Source organism: Psittacula echo, assembly GCF_963264785.1.
Source record: "Psittacula echo genome assembly, chromosome: 18".
NCBI lineage: Eukaryota > Metazoa > Chordata > Aves > Psittaciformes > Psittacidae > Psittacula > Psittacula echo.
This window is the reverse complement of record NC_137754.1, coordinates 2,663,467-2,678,495: the sequence shown is the minus strand read 5'-3', so window position 1 is coordinate 2,678,495 and position 15,029 is coordinate 2,663,467. Positions and strand designations below refer to the sequence as shown.

Below are 15,029 nucleotides of genomic sequence, written 5' to 3'. Positions count from 1 at the left end.
CCCAGAATGAAAGGCTCCTCCCTCCAGATTAGCAGAGTTAAATACAGTATTGGAAATGATCCCAATATGAAGACAATGTCAGACATGATGTCATTAATTATAACAACTTTATCTACAGCCATTCATTATGCTACACTGGCCACCAGCCACATCCTCAGGCAACTCAAACCCTTGCATTCAATTCACCTGCACAAAGGTCTGGAAGCGAGAGTCCTTCTTCTGGCGCGACTTGATGACCTCTAGAGCAAAGGGCTGGTTACTGCAGAAAGTGGCAGTTGCATGTTTCAGCTTCTCCTCTGCTGGTCCACTAAACTGTGCCAGAAAGCAAAGAAAGCCAAATTTAGACAGACTCTTGTTCAGCATGTGCCACATTCAACAGACATTTAGCCACGCAGCACAACTGGTCTTGCCAGGGAAGAAAGGAATTGCTGGCAAACCATGAGAAGTAATTTCCATCCTGGTTTTAAGGCCTTGTCTTCCTAACGCACTGAGGAACCCCTTGATGCCTCAAACTCTACAGTTCTCCTGTCTCCAGCTCTAGCACATCCAAACCTTTCCACCAATGCACTGCCAATTCAGAGGGAGAATACAGGGCCATGTCTCCACTGTCAGCCTTAAGGAGAGCAGCAAAAACTTCACTCAGATGAATGACAATTATTTACGAGAGAATTGGGCAGCAAAGCCAAGACCAAAGGTCATCTTGTCTCTCTGGGCCACCTATGTTTAAAAACCAGAATATAACATATCCTTTTATTTCCTAAACAAAGGTACTACAAAAACATGGCTAGGGCAAGCAATAGCCATAAGCAGGGCTGAGAAATATGCTGCAGGTAACAGATGGTTAATCTGTTACTGAAACTGCAACTCTTCCCCTTCTGCTACCCAGGCTGTGATGCAGAGTAGTAACTCCTGAAAATACTCTAGAGAATGTGTCTTTTTGTTTTAGCCACTTGGCCAGAACATCATGCAAGGGCACATAACTATTAGCTTAAGGTCCAGCTAGCTCCAGCAAGTAGTTTCTTGCTTTTCCCTAATACGCAGGAGAACTGAAAGGGTTGGAGGCGTTTCTTTACCAGCCACATCTGATTTTCATTTTCTTCCCTTCTTTTTTCCTGGAATACTAGACAAACAGTGGGATATAAAAAACCACCACAAGAGACTTGGGCATGAAAAGCTGAAAAGAATAAGCAAATCAATCTTCAATCCTAAATTAAGTCAGCTTGAAAACAAACAGCAAACTGGGAGATTCCCAAGAGAGAATTTGCTTTTTCTAAACCATCTACATCACTCCTGCTCCTGTCATTTGGAGCTCATAAGGGAAGCTAGAAAAGGTTCAGCTATATGAATTCCAGGATTGGAAACGGGTATTTTTACCTATCTTTTAACTGCACCACAGGCAACACAAGACTTCAATCTCAGTGTTACTGAAATAAATTGTGTCATTACATTCTTCCAAATCCTACTCTCACCTTTATGTCTCCAAAATTACCTTTCTACTCTACCCACACAGCATAAGGAAATTATTTGTTCTTCCTTAAATTACTCTTGTCTCGAGTCAAATGACAATCCTGCGAGTTCTTCCTGCTTTTGTTCTTTAGTCCTGTGGCGGCTCCATAGAAATGACAGCTCTAAGGCCTTTAGTTCCTATTAATCGGGAATAACCTTCCCAGTTAATATATGTATTACAACTAACCTCTAGCTCTGGCTGTCATTCTAGTAAACATTATTTTCAAGTAGAAAAAAGCAATAAAGTATTTTACCCAGGAAAGCAGGTCTTCCCCAATTTGGCCAATAACAGATGTCTCGTTCCTTTTTCGAACGGCTTTCATCTGATCATTCAATGCAACTTAAAAACAAAAGAAGTCCATTTTATTAATACTGCTACAATAGTTTGCTTGAGCTTCAGCAATTATTTTAAAATCGAAGCTATTCTAGGAAAAGAGTAGATCTGCAATGATTTCAATTAGCTTTAAAAAAGAAAGTGTCCCACGACATAATAAATTTAGCAGAGTATCTAAGATGTTGCCTAACTCCTTTGCACTTCTGCGTCCCCTGTCCCCAAGTGACCCCTAAGAACCTTTCCAATCTTATCTTTTCTGAGGATCTCTGCCTTCTAAAAACATAGGAATAACGTCGAATGTACTTCAATCCACCTGCATAAAATTATACAAGTGATTATACAGTGGCAGAGCCAAACCTGATTCTGACCAGTCCTTTGGCTACCCAATTAGGAAGGGCTATCCTTCAAAACCACCTGCAAGACATCAATCTTTCCACGTTTGTTTTCATATCCTGTTCACCAACAGCTGTAACATTTTAAATGTTGACCCATAAAGACCATTCATCAAAGCACTGCTCCTTTTATCAAAGCCTGAATCAGCACAAGAGAGTCTGTGCACACAGATAAGAAAAGGCAAGTATCTGAAACACTGGACACATGCATTCTTTATCGAGATATCTCTGTAAATCAGAAATGGAAAAACAAACTGTGTGCAAAAGGAAGAGGAACAGCCATAGCATTCTTTCTCAGCTGAAGTGTTTTATGAGGTTGCCTCTTGTTTGAGGGTCACTTGCTTAAATTTTTCAGGTACTTGCGTCCAGGATTCCAGCTGCTACTACAAAGCTGAAAGGCTTTGGATCACCTAGTACCACCTCAGCTGCAATTACCATGAAGCCCAAGGATATCCTCCAGATTTGAAAAGATCTTCCGTTTGTCATTGGAGTTCAGGATCCCCTCCCGGGTGACACGCTGGTAGAAGACATTATGCAGAACCTTCAGCGTACGGACATGAGCTCTCTCAGTGTAAAACAGCTCTGGAGAGAGAGAGGAAAGTAGGAGTTAAGCACCTACTTAAAGAGGTGTGGAAACATGGGTCCAAATGTGAAGCAAATAGAAGTCAGAAGTATGAACTTTGAAAACCTTCCCTCACCAACACTGCCCTTGCTGGCCCATAATCCATTTTGCTCCAGAATGGAGCCACGCTCTGCTATACTTCCATGTTTGGAAGAACAGAGAAGCCAACTGGTTCATGACTCGTCATTTTCCCCAAACAAACAGTAAGCTCTTAGCAGCTCATACAGCCACACAGAGTGCTCTGCACAACTGCAAGACCTGAAAATCAGATGAAGCTTTGAAGATAAAGTTTGGTAGAAGCTTTCCATTTGCATCATGTGCTTTCCAACAGTCTAGGCAGTTCCTCTTGCTTTCCTTTACAGAACATGATACTGCAAACTGGCCTTTCAGTGTCAAACCACTTAATATTGTTTATTTCTTCGCTAAGAACTGGACCAATCTCATCTCGGGATACTTTCCAGTAACATGTCCAAGTTTCACACACATAAACTCTGGCAGAAGTAATAGATGGCTACTACTTTGAGCAGAGCAATGAAGAAAGACCTAGTTTTCAAATGTTAAGAACTTTAAAGCTCCAAAGGACAGGTTTCAACATTGTGCTTGGTGAGCTAGGAGAAAATCAAAAGCCATCTCACCATTAATTACTTCTTGGCGCTTGATTTCATAGGGTTTCAGCCCCATCAACACTTCCCGGCTCACAAGTTGCTGCCAGTTGGGAGGGTCCATGTCCATGTCAAAATCATACAGCTCATCTTCACTTTGTACATCCGCGAAACCAACACTGTCCATCCTAACATGAAAAAATACGTCAGTACTTCCCACTTTAGGCATGGATGTAAGGAAGAAAGAAGAGAAAATCTAAGTATATATAACAGTTGTACAGCATTATGAATATGCTCTCCATAATAGCTGGAGGCTGTTGGATGTTTGAACCTACAGGCACATTTTCTAATTTTGCCCTTTACAGAACAACTAAGAGTGAATATCTGTTCTGGCAGTATTTTCATAGCACTGGTTTTAGTGATGCAGATAAAGTAAGTCAGTTATCGAGTTGGTGAAAGGACAGAATACGGTTTCTTTCATCCATCTAACTGCAGATACAGAGCTAACAGCAATACACAGATTTAAAAAGAAAATATGGAAATCTCAGCTCCTTAATCCATCAATTCAAATCAGTAGATACAACAATCACTACACTTCACTCATAGATCACAGGGCTTATCTGCGTATGATTCACTCCACTTGTCCTACATATGGATGTCAGTGTCCCATTTCATATATGCATTATTTAGGAAATGGAATGATCATGCAGACAACTGCATCAGCTCAGAACAATGAACACTACTGCATTCTACTTTACAACCTATTACCATCTAAACAAATTCAGTGAAGTCTGAACATCTGTAAGCACACTCACTTGCGAAAAGGCTTTGGTGTTCCCATGTCAACCATTCTACAAAGAACAAAAGACATTATTAGGGAAGCTTATGCAAGAATTTCACCCCACTCAGACATTTTGTATCATTTCAGAGTAAAGGCCTAACTTCCTAAGTAGAACATGCTGTCCATCTGTCAGCTTCACCCTGATAGGCAGTTTTCTAGTACTACTTTAGTAGCAGACATAGACCACTATTGCCTACTTCTACCAGTGATGTTTAACACAAACAACTGGACCAAGCTTCAGCAGCCATTGTCACATCAACTGTCATCCAAAGCTCAAGCAACCAGAGTACCATAGTTACCTCTCTGATTCTCCCTCCTCCTCCTGCAAGTTTTCCAAAGGAGATGGAAATTCAAAGGTATTATTAGGTGTGCGGGGTGTGCCTTCCATACAGTCAATGGCAGGTGGAGCTTCTCCAGTCTGCTTCAAACCTGAACAGAAAGCAAGTACAAAATGTCAAGAAAATAGAGTATATTAGAGGACTTCACAGCCTCTTCATAGCCTTTGGATTCCCAGCCTCATTTCAGGTTAGAGCTGGAAGAACTGAATTCCTAGGTGATTCCAGATGACACTGACTTGTGCTTATGAGAACAGGCACCTCAGACTGTGCTCTTTTCCTGTTAGATGATCCGATGCCACAGTTAAGAGGATCCATCTGACAACAATGTCTGGCCTTGATAAGATTTCCTGATTTAAGCCAGACAATATGCCAGAAAAGATGACTGAGGTAAGGAAGATCATGCCTAATGATACAAAATTATTTCCTAATTTGCCAAGTTTGTTGCATCAGTCAAGGTCCTTTCCACCCCTACCCATTCTATGATTCTGTGATCAGAACTGTGCTTTGCATATCCTGTCCACAACACAACCTTTAATCACTCCTCTTTGCTAGTAACATCCTACCTGTTTCACTGTCCTTGCTTCCCTCTGGAGAGGAAAAGGGACCCATTGCCAAAGGAGACATTGGGTTGGCAGGTGGGTATGGCCCATCTGTTCCTTCACTGGAGGACCCACTCTGGCGCATCTTGCTAGAATCTGGTGGCTCTGGGCTAACCGAAGATGCTGGAGGTACATGCTTTAGATGGCGGGGCTTTTGCATTTCCATGGCTCTGCCAACTGAACAAACACAGAGCCATTATACCACTGAAAGAGCCTTTACCTGTTTTCAGTATGAAGAGAAGAAGCATTTCAGGACAAAATTAGGCCTTCAAAAACATGTTTACAACCAAAAAGTTTACTGAGTCCTCTTAGCATGGATTTTTAAAAGACAGCAGAGACCTTATTTGGCTTTCAGACTAACATTTAGGGAACATATATCTGCTTGTTTTACATACTTGCACTGCTATCATGTCGACTTGGTCTCCTTGGTGGGCCCAGAATATTAGGAAAGCCTCTTCTCTTTCCTTTTTCCTCTCCTTCTTTCTCTTTCTTGATACTTTGCTGCAGAAAAACAAAGCAAACAGGTCACTCATTTCTTCAAATGCAGTTATTAACTGAGATAGTGACTAATTCTTTAAAACTGCAGGAGTTTGGTACAAGAGAGTTTTATTTCTAATAAGTTATTGAGAGGTCAACATCCTGCAGCATCAGAGGCAAAGACAGCCTATGGAAACACTATGAATGGCATGTAACAGGGTTAGCAGCAGGGAGCCACAGTACCTGAAGAGATACATCTGGTATAAGCAAAAACTCATACACCCTGTTTTTAACTTAGCAGGAACCACTCTCCTCCCTAGGGTATGAGACTAATTCAGAGCAACCACTAGCATCTTTTTTCCCTAGGGCACGGCATCTTGTGGCTCCAAGCCTCCATAAGCATACAGACTCCTATCTGGGAGACAGAAGTGCAACTTATCTTACCTGTTCAGAAAGGTTGTGAATGCCTGAACTAACCTTTTTTGCACTGTCAGTGCAGAACTGCTTCTAACAATCTTAACATCACCAAAGAAGCTGGAATGCTGGTGAAAATAAGTAGCTACTGTGACCACAGACACCCCCATATTGTGGGGGACAACTGAATACACCCACAGAGATGAGTTTTAGTGGCAACATTCAGTATATAAGTGGAAAGTGTGGGTGGCAGGAAGAGCAGCTTTCCTGCATTGTGAAGCATGAGGTTTTGGGCAAGTTTCTTAAGAAGAAAGCTAAAGCATACAGGCCAACAGCCAGATTAGCCTAAATGAGATACTCGTGATTCGAGGTTGTATTAATTGTAAGAAAGGTTTGCCACCCCAAGTTTTAGTAAGGCTAGAAATGTCAAAATTAAGCAGCTAGAATTCAGGCCTACAGGTAACCGAAGAAAGAAGACAACTCCTTTCTAATTCACATATCTGAAAGCAGATGTAGAACCCAATTTCAGCTCTTAGGCTTTCTGTGCAGCTCAGTAACCCCAGATCCTCTTGATGCTGCAATTTACTGTAAAATCATACCAACTTCTGAAGTGTCATGTAGAAGTGGATCCTGAAATCTAACGAAGCACAAGCTGGGCAGCTTTAAACAAACGCACTCTGGCCACAACACTACTACCTTGATCTTTGGCAAGAAACCAATACGGCCACGCTTCTGCTCCAGGTTCCGAGGTTCTTTAACTTTGACTCCCAGGTGTTTCATGTAGGTAAGAATCACATACTGCATTGTGGAACTGCCCAATATATGAAAAACAAAGAAGATGAAGAATAAGAGGACATGTCAAATGCAAACTTTCTGTTGAGAAATTAACTATTTTTTGATTAAAAAAAATTGGCAAATTTGGGGGTTTTTAAGATGAAATAAACTATCACAGACAATGGAAAAGACTCAGCTAATACCAGCATTTGTTCCTTTTGTAAGCAAAAGATGGAGTATATAAGCCTAGGAGGTAAATTAATTTTGAGCAGTACACAGAAGGTCCTGAAATGATATACCAAATACACACTTGAATTCACATTATAGTTTTGAGTTATTGTTCAAACTTAGTAACAGTAAAAGGTACGGCTGATATAAAGAGTAGAGTAAAAGCTACCCAGACAGCTTGTATACAAACTGAACAAGGCAAGGCACATACAGAAAATAAATGCTAGACCAGACTGAAACAGCTACAAGACAAAACCAAAAGAAACACAAACTCTCAGCAACAGATCTGAAACAAAGGCAACAAACTTCAGAATCAGAAGAGACTGAGAGCAAGAGGTTGATGCTCTGAATTCCAATTAATTATGCCAGGGGATTTAGGAAGAAGAGTTTGTGGCTACAGCCAGCAGAGGGCTGTCTTATGCTGCTCAGAACATAGAGCCAGCAGTGGGGTTCTTACTTCACAGACAAGACTACGCAAGTTCTATTACCTCTTGTCTTCTTCCAAAGGCTGAGATGTCATCCTAAAAACAAGAAAGACTTTAAAAACGAAACTCAAAAACCAATTAACACCCATTCACACCCACCCAGAGCATCAGCTGCTGTGTTCAAAGCACCCTTTCGAATGTCAGCAAGTCCCACGAGCGGGTGTGGTGAAGGAAGGCTCATTCAGCTTACATTAAAAGTAAAGCATGGGTTCTGAAGCTACAGGTTTCCACCACCCAAAAAAGGGACTCTGATCTAATAATGCAGAAGCTCACAATGACAACATTACCTCTGCTATTTGAACAGCAGCCTCCTTGAAAACATACAAGGACTTTACCTAAATATTAGCTTACTTTTGGCTATCATTACTCATATATACATTGATAGCAAACAGGGGAACCAATGTAAATGTAGTGATGCCAAGTTGCTTCTATTTCCTAATTCCTTTACCGTTTTTAGGTTCAGGGTAGAATCTTTTCTACCCCCACAATTAAACCTGCTGTTACTCACAAGACTTCCTCAATTTTAGCAATAATCTGCTCTGCACATGCTCTTTCCTTCTCCATCGCAATCCGGTCACGAACTCTCTCTGCATCCAGCTTAGTTAGCTCTCCTTCTGCCAGGGTCAATCCCATACTACGTTTCTGCCTGAAAAATGAGGAGAGGGAAGCATCACTTGAACTTGAGTAGTGACCTGTAACAAGGAAAAGCAACCTCTTGACATTCTGAATGTCAAACAGGTTTTATTATTGGTTTCTGTATGAAAATGTTGAAGTCATGACATTTCTCTACAACATTTGTGCTCACTGTAAAACTTAGCTAAGACAGCCTTTGGAGAAATGATGTTGTATGGTATTCATCAAAGAGAGGCAGCTATTGCAAGGGTCAAGAAAAAGTAGTTACTCTTTTTGCAGCATCCCCGGTTGTGTATTTGAAGCATATACTTGAATTGGGACATTTTTAGGTATAAATGAACACTTGTCTTGGTCTAATGTCTCATGTTGGCACTGAGCTCTTACAACTCCTGATGAAAGGGCATATTAATTATCAATTTCTACTATATGCCTACGGCAACCTTGTGAAGTGAAGTCTTCTGTGCCCAAAAAGGAGAGAGAAGGGAAAAAGGAAAATAAAGGGGGAAAAATAATAAGCAAGATAAAAGCTGACAGCAAACACAACTGGTACGAAGGATTTATATCATCTCACCTAAGAAACAATGTTCTGAAATTGCCTCAAAGAGCCTCAAGGAATGAAGAATCAAAGCTCTAAAACTGATCTTGCAATTACTTTGAACGCAGTGTCAAAAAACATTCAAGGATTGGTCACAGCGTGACCCTGGAGGCCCTCTCCAGTGCCATCTTCCTATTCAGTCCAAGATGAATCACTATGTCCCTTGAGTTTGGACTTCCCCTATACAGAACACACTGACTGAAAGCAAGCATGAATTCAACGAAATCTACATGGATAACTGCTGTTACCTGAAATCTTCCAGATTCCTTTGAACTTCTGGACAGACTTTATCTTGCATAGTTTGTATAAACTGACGATGAAGCTCTTCAGGAAGGAGTTCTGGCCTTCTTCTGTCTGTAAAGCAGAACAGATAATAGATTATTCTCTGGCACTCCCTCAGACAGGAGAAACACGGAAAGAGATAACCAATGCAAGAGCACCCTACCTAGTTCTAAGGAGATTTCATCTGGAACTGGAACTTTCAGGTTCTGCGAAGGAAAAGAAAAGCTGGGAGAACAGACACAGCAAACACCACCCCAATAAAACACGCAGTACAAAACACACAAGAAAATCCCCTCACAAGCTGAAGTCATACAACCTGATCACCTGATATATATATATACCCATATATGATATAAAGGGGGAGACTCCCATTTTGAATATATATTATATTACAGAAGGATTATTTTATCTGAAGACATTGTTCTAGCCTCTACTACACTATCTGGTAGACCAATTTAAGACAGCATAGAAGTTTCTCAGATTTTCCAACAGATCCATAAGATTTCCCAATTCTCATAATAGCTACATCAATATGTGCAGCAATTATTAACTAAAAGACAATGCATAACAGCTAGAGCTTGCTTATGTATTAAAAACCTGTTTCTTCTACCAGACAACACATTCCCTGTGATTTACTGAGTTACCAGGCACTTATGGCTGTATTTTGCCACATTCATGAGTAACATCTAAACAAGAAAACCTTTTTATTTTGGAGGACTTAAATAACTCCTTAGTTTTTTCCAGTTCAGGTGAGTGGAGAGGGGGAAAAGTCAACTTGCTAGATATGCTTGAAAGCGCAAGAAGTGACTGGAACGTACTGCAGCTCGGTCCAAGAAGAACTGGTAAAACTCAAGGAAGACACGCCGAGTCTCTTTGGAGTTGGTCTGCTTGTACAAGTCTGTGTAAAGGTAACACAACTGTGGGAAACAGAGGGGAAGAAATTAAGCGATACCACAAGAACTCTTCTAACACCCCTAATTCCCAAGTTTTCATTCAAATATTTCAAGGAATTCAGTGTTGGTGGATTGAAACTCTTCCTAACTACTTTGAGCCATCTAGACGGCTCAGGTAACCTCAGCTTGGCTGCTCTGGTAATCAGCAGAAAAGGGAAGGGTGAGGGTGGGCAGGAAGAGAGATGAAGGGGGATCAGACCTTCCCCACAGAAAACTGATCCCACCTCTTCAGGGTACAATTAAAAGCTTTCAAGAGCTAAATCCTTATTTGTAAACAACTAAATGTAAGGGAGGCTTTTTTCATGCTTCTCTTCATTTATCTGAAATACTCTCATGGCCGCACAGGATCTGCATTTCTCTCCTTGCTGATACAGCCATATCACTGACAATGCTATATAAGAACAAGGAAATCCTGATACACTGGTTAAGACTACCAATTTGGGCCAGGACAACAATTCCAGATCATCTTACCAATGCGGCAGGGTCAAACTGGGACACCACATGATGCAGAAGAACAGCCAGGTGAGCTGGGCGAGATTTCAGGAGCTCAATGTTTTGGAAACAGCTGCACTGTCCATTAATCTGTAGAGAGCCATGGAAACTATTTCAATTATTCAAGAAAGCTACTGGTAGAAAACCCAAGAAGCTTTGTTTCAATAGCTTAGCTCCTCATTTGTATAATTAAAACTAATCAATTCCAGAACCTTTGTGATGCCATTCTCACATCCCAGAAGGAGCTGCTGAGCACCGAGTACAATATAATGAAATATAATCCAGAGCAAAGGACAGCTAAAATAACTCCACATAAGTGTGTCAAAAGCCATGGCAGCTATATTGCTGTGACAGCAACAGAAGATATCAAAGATGGCATACTATCGAATGAAGAATTCTGGTCAAGGGAGGAAAGGGGTGGCTAAAAGTCATTCCCACCTGCTCCTGTTCAGTGTCAAAGTCATCATCCTCTGCTCCAATGATCTGAGGCACCACTCGGGATAAAGGACTTCCAACACTGGACTGGGAATCCTGTGGTGAGTCAGAAGCAAGGGAAAAGAAGGGTAGGGAAGGGAAAGAGGAAATGTACAGTGCTATTTCACTCTTGGCACAGTAAAACTTCTTTACCAAGTTAGAAATACTGATCTCAAAACCCACTGGAAATCCATTTGTCTTTACTCAACCTTGCCCAATTTTGCAGTTACAAGATCCCCTTACAAATGCTTCTCCCAAGTTACAAGCACTCAGAAAAAGATTAAATCAGATGATTCAAAACCAACTGCATCATATACAGACATGAGCACATTAAGCATGTGGCATATGACAAATGCCATCTTAGTACAAATGGAGAAATACGACTTTCGAAAGTCAAGCAGATGAGGGGAAAAACATTTCAGAAGCCATCCTAAGGAAGATAACGCGTTCAGATAGGTCTGCACTTTCTGCTATGTTTCACTTCTACCTAATCTTGAGCCCATAACTGACAATGCCAGCCTCATAATGACCAAATATCCTAAAGAAAAGACTTTATCATTTACTGCTGGACTCAAGTAATAAAGTATGTACAATGGCTCTACCTACTTTAGGTCCAGCTGTTTTACTGCTGATGATATGTTTCTCGGTTCTAAATGTGCCTGCTTTTAAGCTCCATAAACATTTACTCAGCTAATTAACTTTCCCTCCACAATTTTAATTTCTAAACCAAAGTTTATGCATGCTTCATCTAGACAGTGGAGAAACCCAGCAAGGCTTTAATGGGCCCATTACAGGAGATGCTGTTGTGACACTTCATGTTTTGTACTCACAGTATCTTGAACCTCAGTCTTCTCTGGGCTCTCATCTGGATAAACCCGCTCCTTCAAGCCACTGCGTGGACTCTGCACAAGAAGGAAGTTCAATTCTGGTAAGTACCAGCAAATCCATGAAAATGAGAACTGCAGTTAAGCCTTTCAGCCACAACAACCAAAACTTCTCTTTTCTATCAGAGTGAACTGTTAAACACGCAAAAAGCATGTCCTGTTGGCTTATCTTCAGTGTGTCCACAGTAATATCCAGGCGTTTGACTGTCTGAGTGTCAATCGTCTCCAGTGATCACGTACCATCCACAATACTAACAGGATGAATTTGATTAGGAAGATAGCTGTGAATTTTGTTCCTCATTTATTATATACAAACATGGGGATGTCTAGTCAGATTTGGAGCTGGAATGTGGCAAAACAGTTATGCATGTTCACATCTTAGAGGCGTATCTGACCCACCTTCCTTTTACTTCCAAATGCAAGTACAAATTTAGCTCCCACATCCTTAAGTTAAACCACAAACCTAGGCCAAAACCCAAGTACACAGTCTCAATTGCTCTGCACTAATCAGATAGTGACTTTTAATTAAGGATTAGGTGCTAAGGCACTCCATTGGGGAGACCATCTGAGCACATAGATTGATAACTACTGAGTGAACAGATTAAGAGCCTTTACTGCTGGCAATAATTGAAGCTTATTTGGTACAAGTAAGGCACTTCCCCACTTTCATGGCAACTTGCCCACTGACTAGATCTGAGTCACAGCTACCACAATTGGAACATTACCATACTCTTAGAAGATGCTCTAATTGGCATCTCTGAGTTCTGAGAAAGATGCTGGCATCCATCTTTCTTTGTCTGGTTTCCGGGATTGTGCCAGGAAAATCTAATCCTGGATAAAAACCCAAACCCCACACTATTTCTTCCCCAATCCTAAGAGAAGTCCAATATAGCATGCTTTCTTGGGAATTTATTTTGGTGTGTACTGAGAAGTCCATTCTTGTAATACAGTGTTACTGAGTCAGAGTACATATGTATGATACACAAGACAACACAAACATAAAGAATCTCTACTAGAAAACTAAATGCAAGCCATATAGAAGCAAAGTCATGGAGCAGTTGAAGACTCACATCAGTAATGTCACTGTTTGGTCGGGAGGGGCTGTCACCACTGTAATCTAGTTTGCTCACACAATCCCCACTCTCTGCCTCCACTTCATTGATCTGCAGCGAGTCTGTTACAGACCTGGAGGACAAGACTCCATCCTACAAAGATAAAGTGAGTTGAAGACAGCACAGAGCAAGCAGAATATTTCAAGAGTCAATCCTTAAACACTGCACTTACTGTTTTAAAAGCACTTTTTGACTGTTGATTTGAAAGTCCATTTTAAAGTCTACTTCACATATCGACAGTGCACTGTATTGCTTGACAGCCTCTGCAAGCCTAACTACAACTCTCAACTCTAGAGGGTGCAGTTTGCCTGTACAAGCACATGGCAGGGAGCTCCTGCTTGCCCACACCACCATCACCCCCAAGAATTTTCACCCGGAACACAGCACAGAGAAGCCTGACACATTCTGTTACCTGAGTACAGCCTGTGGCTTTGGACAACTGCTCTTGCAGCTGAGGAATGTGCTTCTTCGCTTCCTGTATCTCTTTGAACAGTCGCGTTGCGGGTGATCGGTTATACTCTTCTTGCAGAGACTGAAAAATATATTTTATGAGCTTTCGCTCAGTATCTGGTCAACAGCAAAGCTTAGAACTACAACCTACTACTGCTTACAATCCCCACTGACACATTTAAACCAATAAATAGCACATCTGCACACCTACTAAGTGGATGCGACAGAATGGCCATTCTATATAGCTCCCCTCTCTCTCCTGTGCCTTATGAAAATAACCACACTCTTGAGATTTCCTGGAATCCCTCAAAGATGCTTACTTGCCCAAAGATTAGATCAGACTGAGGGATATGTCCATTTCCACTTAAGAAAGTGACTAGATCTCTGGTGTTAGGCTGGGATATAGAAAAGCTAAGCTGAAACACAAGCAATGCGTGGGAATGTTGAAGATGCTGCTAAGTAGTGATTCAACAACCAATCTTTGTATTTGCATCATACTTTGCTCCACCCCTCTCCAACTCTTGCAACTCCAGTACCTGCAGCCGTTCCTGCTCTTTCTGTAACATCTTTCTCAGAATCTCCACCTTCTGGTTGTGGACAATATTATTCTCCTCCTATAAGATATGGAGAGAGTAAGAGATGGGTTTTTGGGGGGGGGCTGGGAAGAAAGACAAGGCAAACAGATATGCCTGCTTTTCATCTGCTTCCTAACTACAGGCTCTGAAAAGCCCAACAAGAAGCAAAACAATTCAGGAAAAACGTATATATGACTACATTTCTTCCACTGCTACACTGTTCTGCGGAAAAAGAGCTTTAAACCTTACCCCCACAAGCACTGGGCTAGTAATCCTTTCCGCATTTCCTGATGCAACAGGTGAATGGGGAGATGTCATGATGGGAGACATATGACCAAACGCTGCCAGATCCACTTCAGAATCAGCTAATGGAATCTGAGGCGACCCTGGTGGGCGCCCCTGAACAGTGAGAGCTACATAGGACCCCGCTGCAGGGAGAACAAGAACAAGTCACCTTTCAGACACACGTGCAGATTTCTATGGTTGCTGTTTCTCTGCTTGTCATTTTGCCCTAGAGACCAAACTCAGACCATTTGTCACCCATCTGTTCTTCAAACCAGAAATCCTGAGAGCACTGAGAGCTCGGTTTTAGAGACCTCCAATTAAAGTTCAGGTAATCCAAAAACCTTCATGTTAATCATACTTCATAAAAGCACACAATCCAATTTCTAGTCCAGCAGGTTACATCTACCAGGTTGCATTTACAGTATACATATGCTCATGCCACATACATATGCTCATGCCACAAAATAAACTTGGCTAGGGTGGAAGGAACCGCTACCATCTTCTTCCTCGTACAAGAAAAGCAACCAAGAAGGTACTTCCCTTTAGAAACACCAGTACTTTGTAGGCATCATACAATAAGGGGTGTCTAAATAGTTATGGTATTTAACATGGACTCAAAAGATGGGAAGACTCATAGGCAAGGTTTGATGGTAACTTCAAACACCAATCTAAGGAGAAGCTG

The 15,029-nt window shown here is 41.4% G+C and overlaps 1 protein-coding gene across 3 annotated transcripts in view; it reads right to left on the bottom strand.

Moving 5' to 3' along the window:
- ARHGEF12 (Rho guanine nucleotide exchange factor 12) overlaps positions 1-15,029 on the bottom strand; it is a 71,557-nt gene that overhangs the window by 14,391 nt on the left and 42,137 nt on the right. For 2 of the 3 annotated variants that reach the window (XM_080631579.1, XM_080631577.1), the window contains exons 8-28: positions 14,312-14,490; positions 14,024-14,101; positions 13,450-13,569; positions 12,996-13,130; positions 11,872-11,943; positions 11,006-11,098; positions 10,547-10,657; positions 9,941-10,039; positions 9,286-9,328; positions 9,089-9,194; positions 8,121-8,258; positions 7,616-7,648; positions 6,819-6,936; positions 5,630-5,735; positions 5,199-5,411; positions 4,597-4,726; positions 4,272-4,307; positions 3,490-3,644; positions 2,668-2,814; positions 1,761-1,846; positions 187-312 (exon numbers count right to left, since the gene is read on the bottom strand). In XM_080631579.1, coding sequence (XP_080487705.1) covers positions 187-312; positions 1,761-1,846; positions 2,668-2,814; positions 3,490-3,644; positions 4,272-4,307; positions 4,597-4,726; positions 5,199-5,411; positions 5,630-5,735; positions 6,819-6,936; positions 7,616-7,648; positions 8,121-8,258; positions 9,089-9,194; positions 9,286-9,328; positions 9,941-10,039; positions 10,547-10,657; positions 11,006-11,098; positions 11,872-11,943; positions 12,996-13,130; positions 13,450-13,569; positions 14,024-14,101; positions 14,312-14,490 — 2,324 coding nt within the window. The remainder of the gene's footprint in view (positions 1-186; positions 313-1,760; positions 1,847-2,667; positions 2,815-3,489; positions 3,645-4,271; positions 4,308-4,596; positions 4,727-5,198; positions 5,412-5,629; positions 5,736-6,818; positions 6,937-7,615; positions 7,649-8,120; positions 8,259-9,088; positions 9,195-9,285; positions 9,329-9,940; positions 10,040-10,546; positions 10,658-11,005; positions 11,099-11,871; positions 11,944-12,995; positions 13,131-13,449; positions 13,570-14,023; positions 14,102-14,311; positions 14,491-15,029) is intronic. The other variant, XM_080631578.1, reaches the window with a different exon arrangement.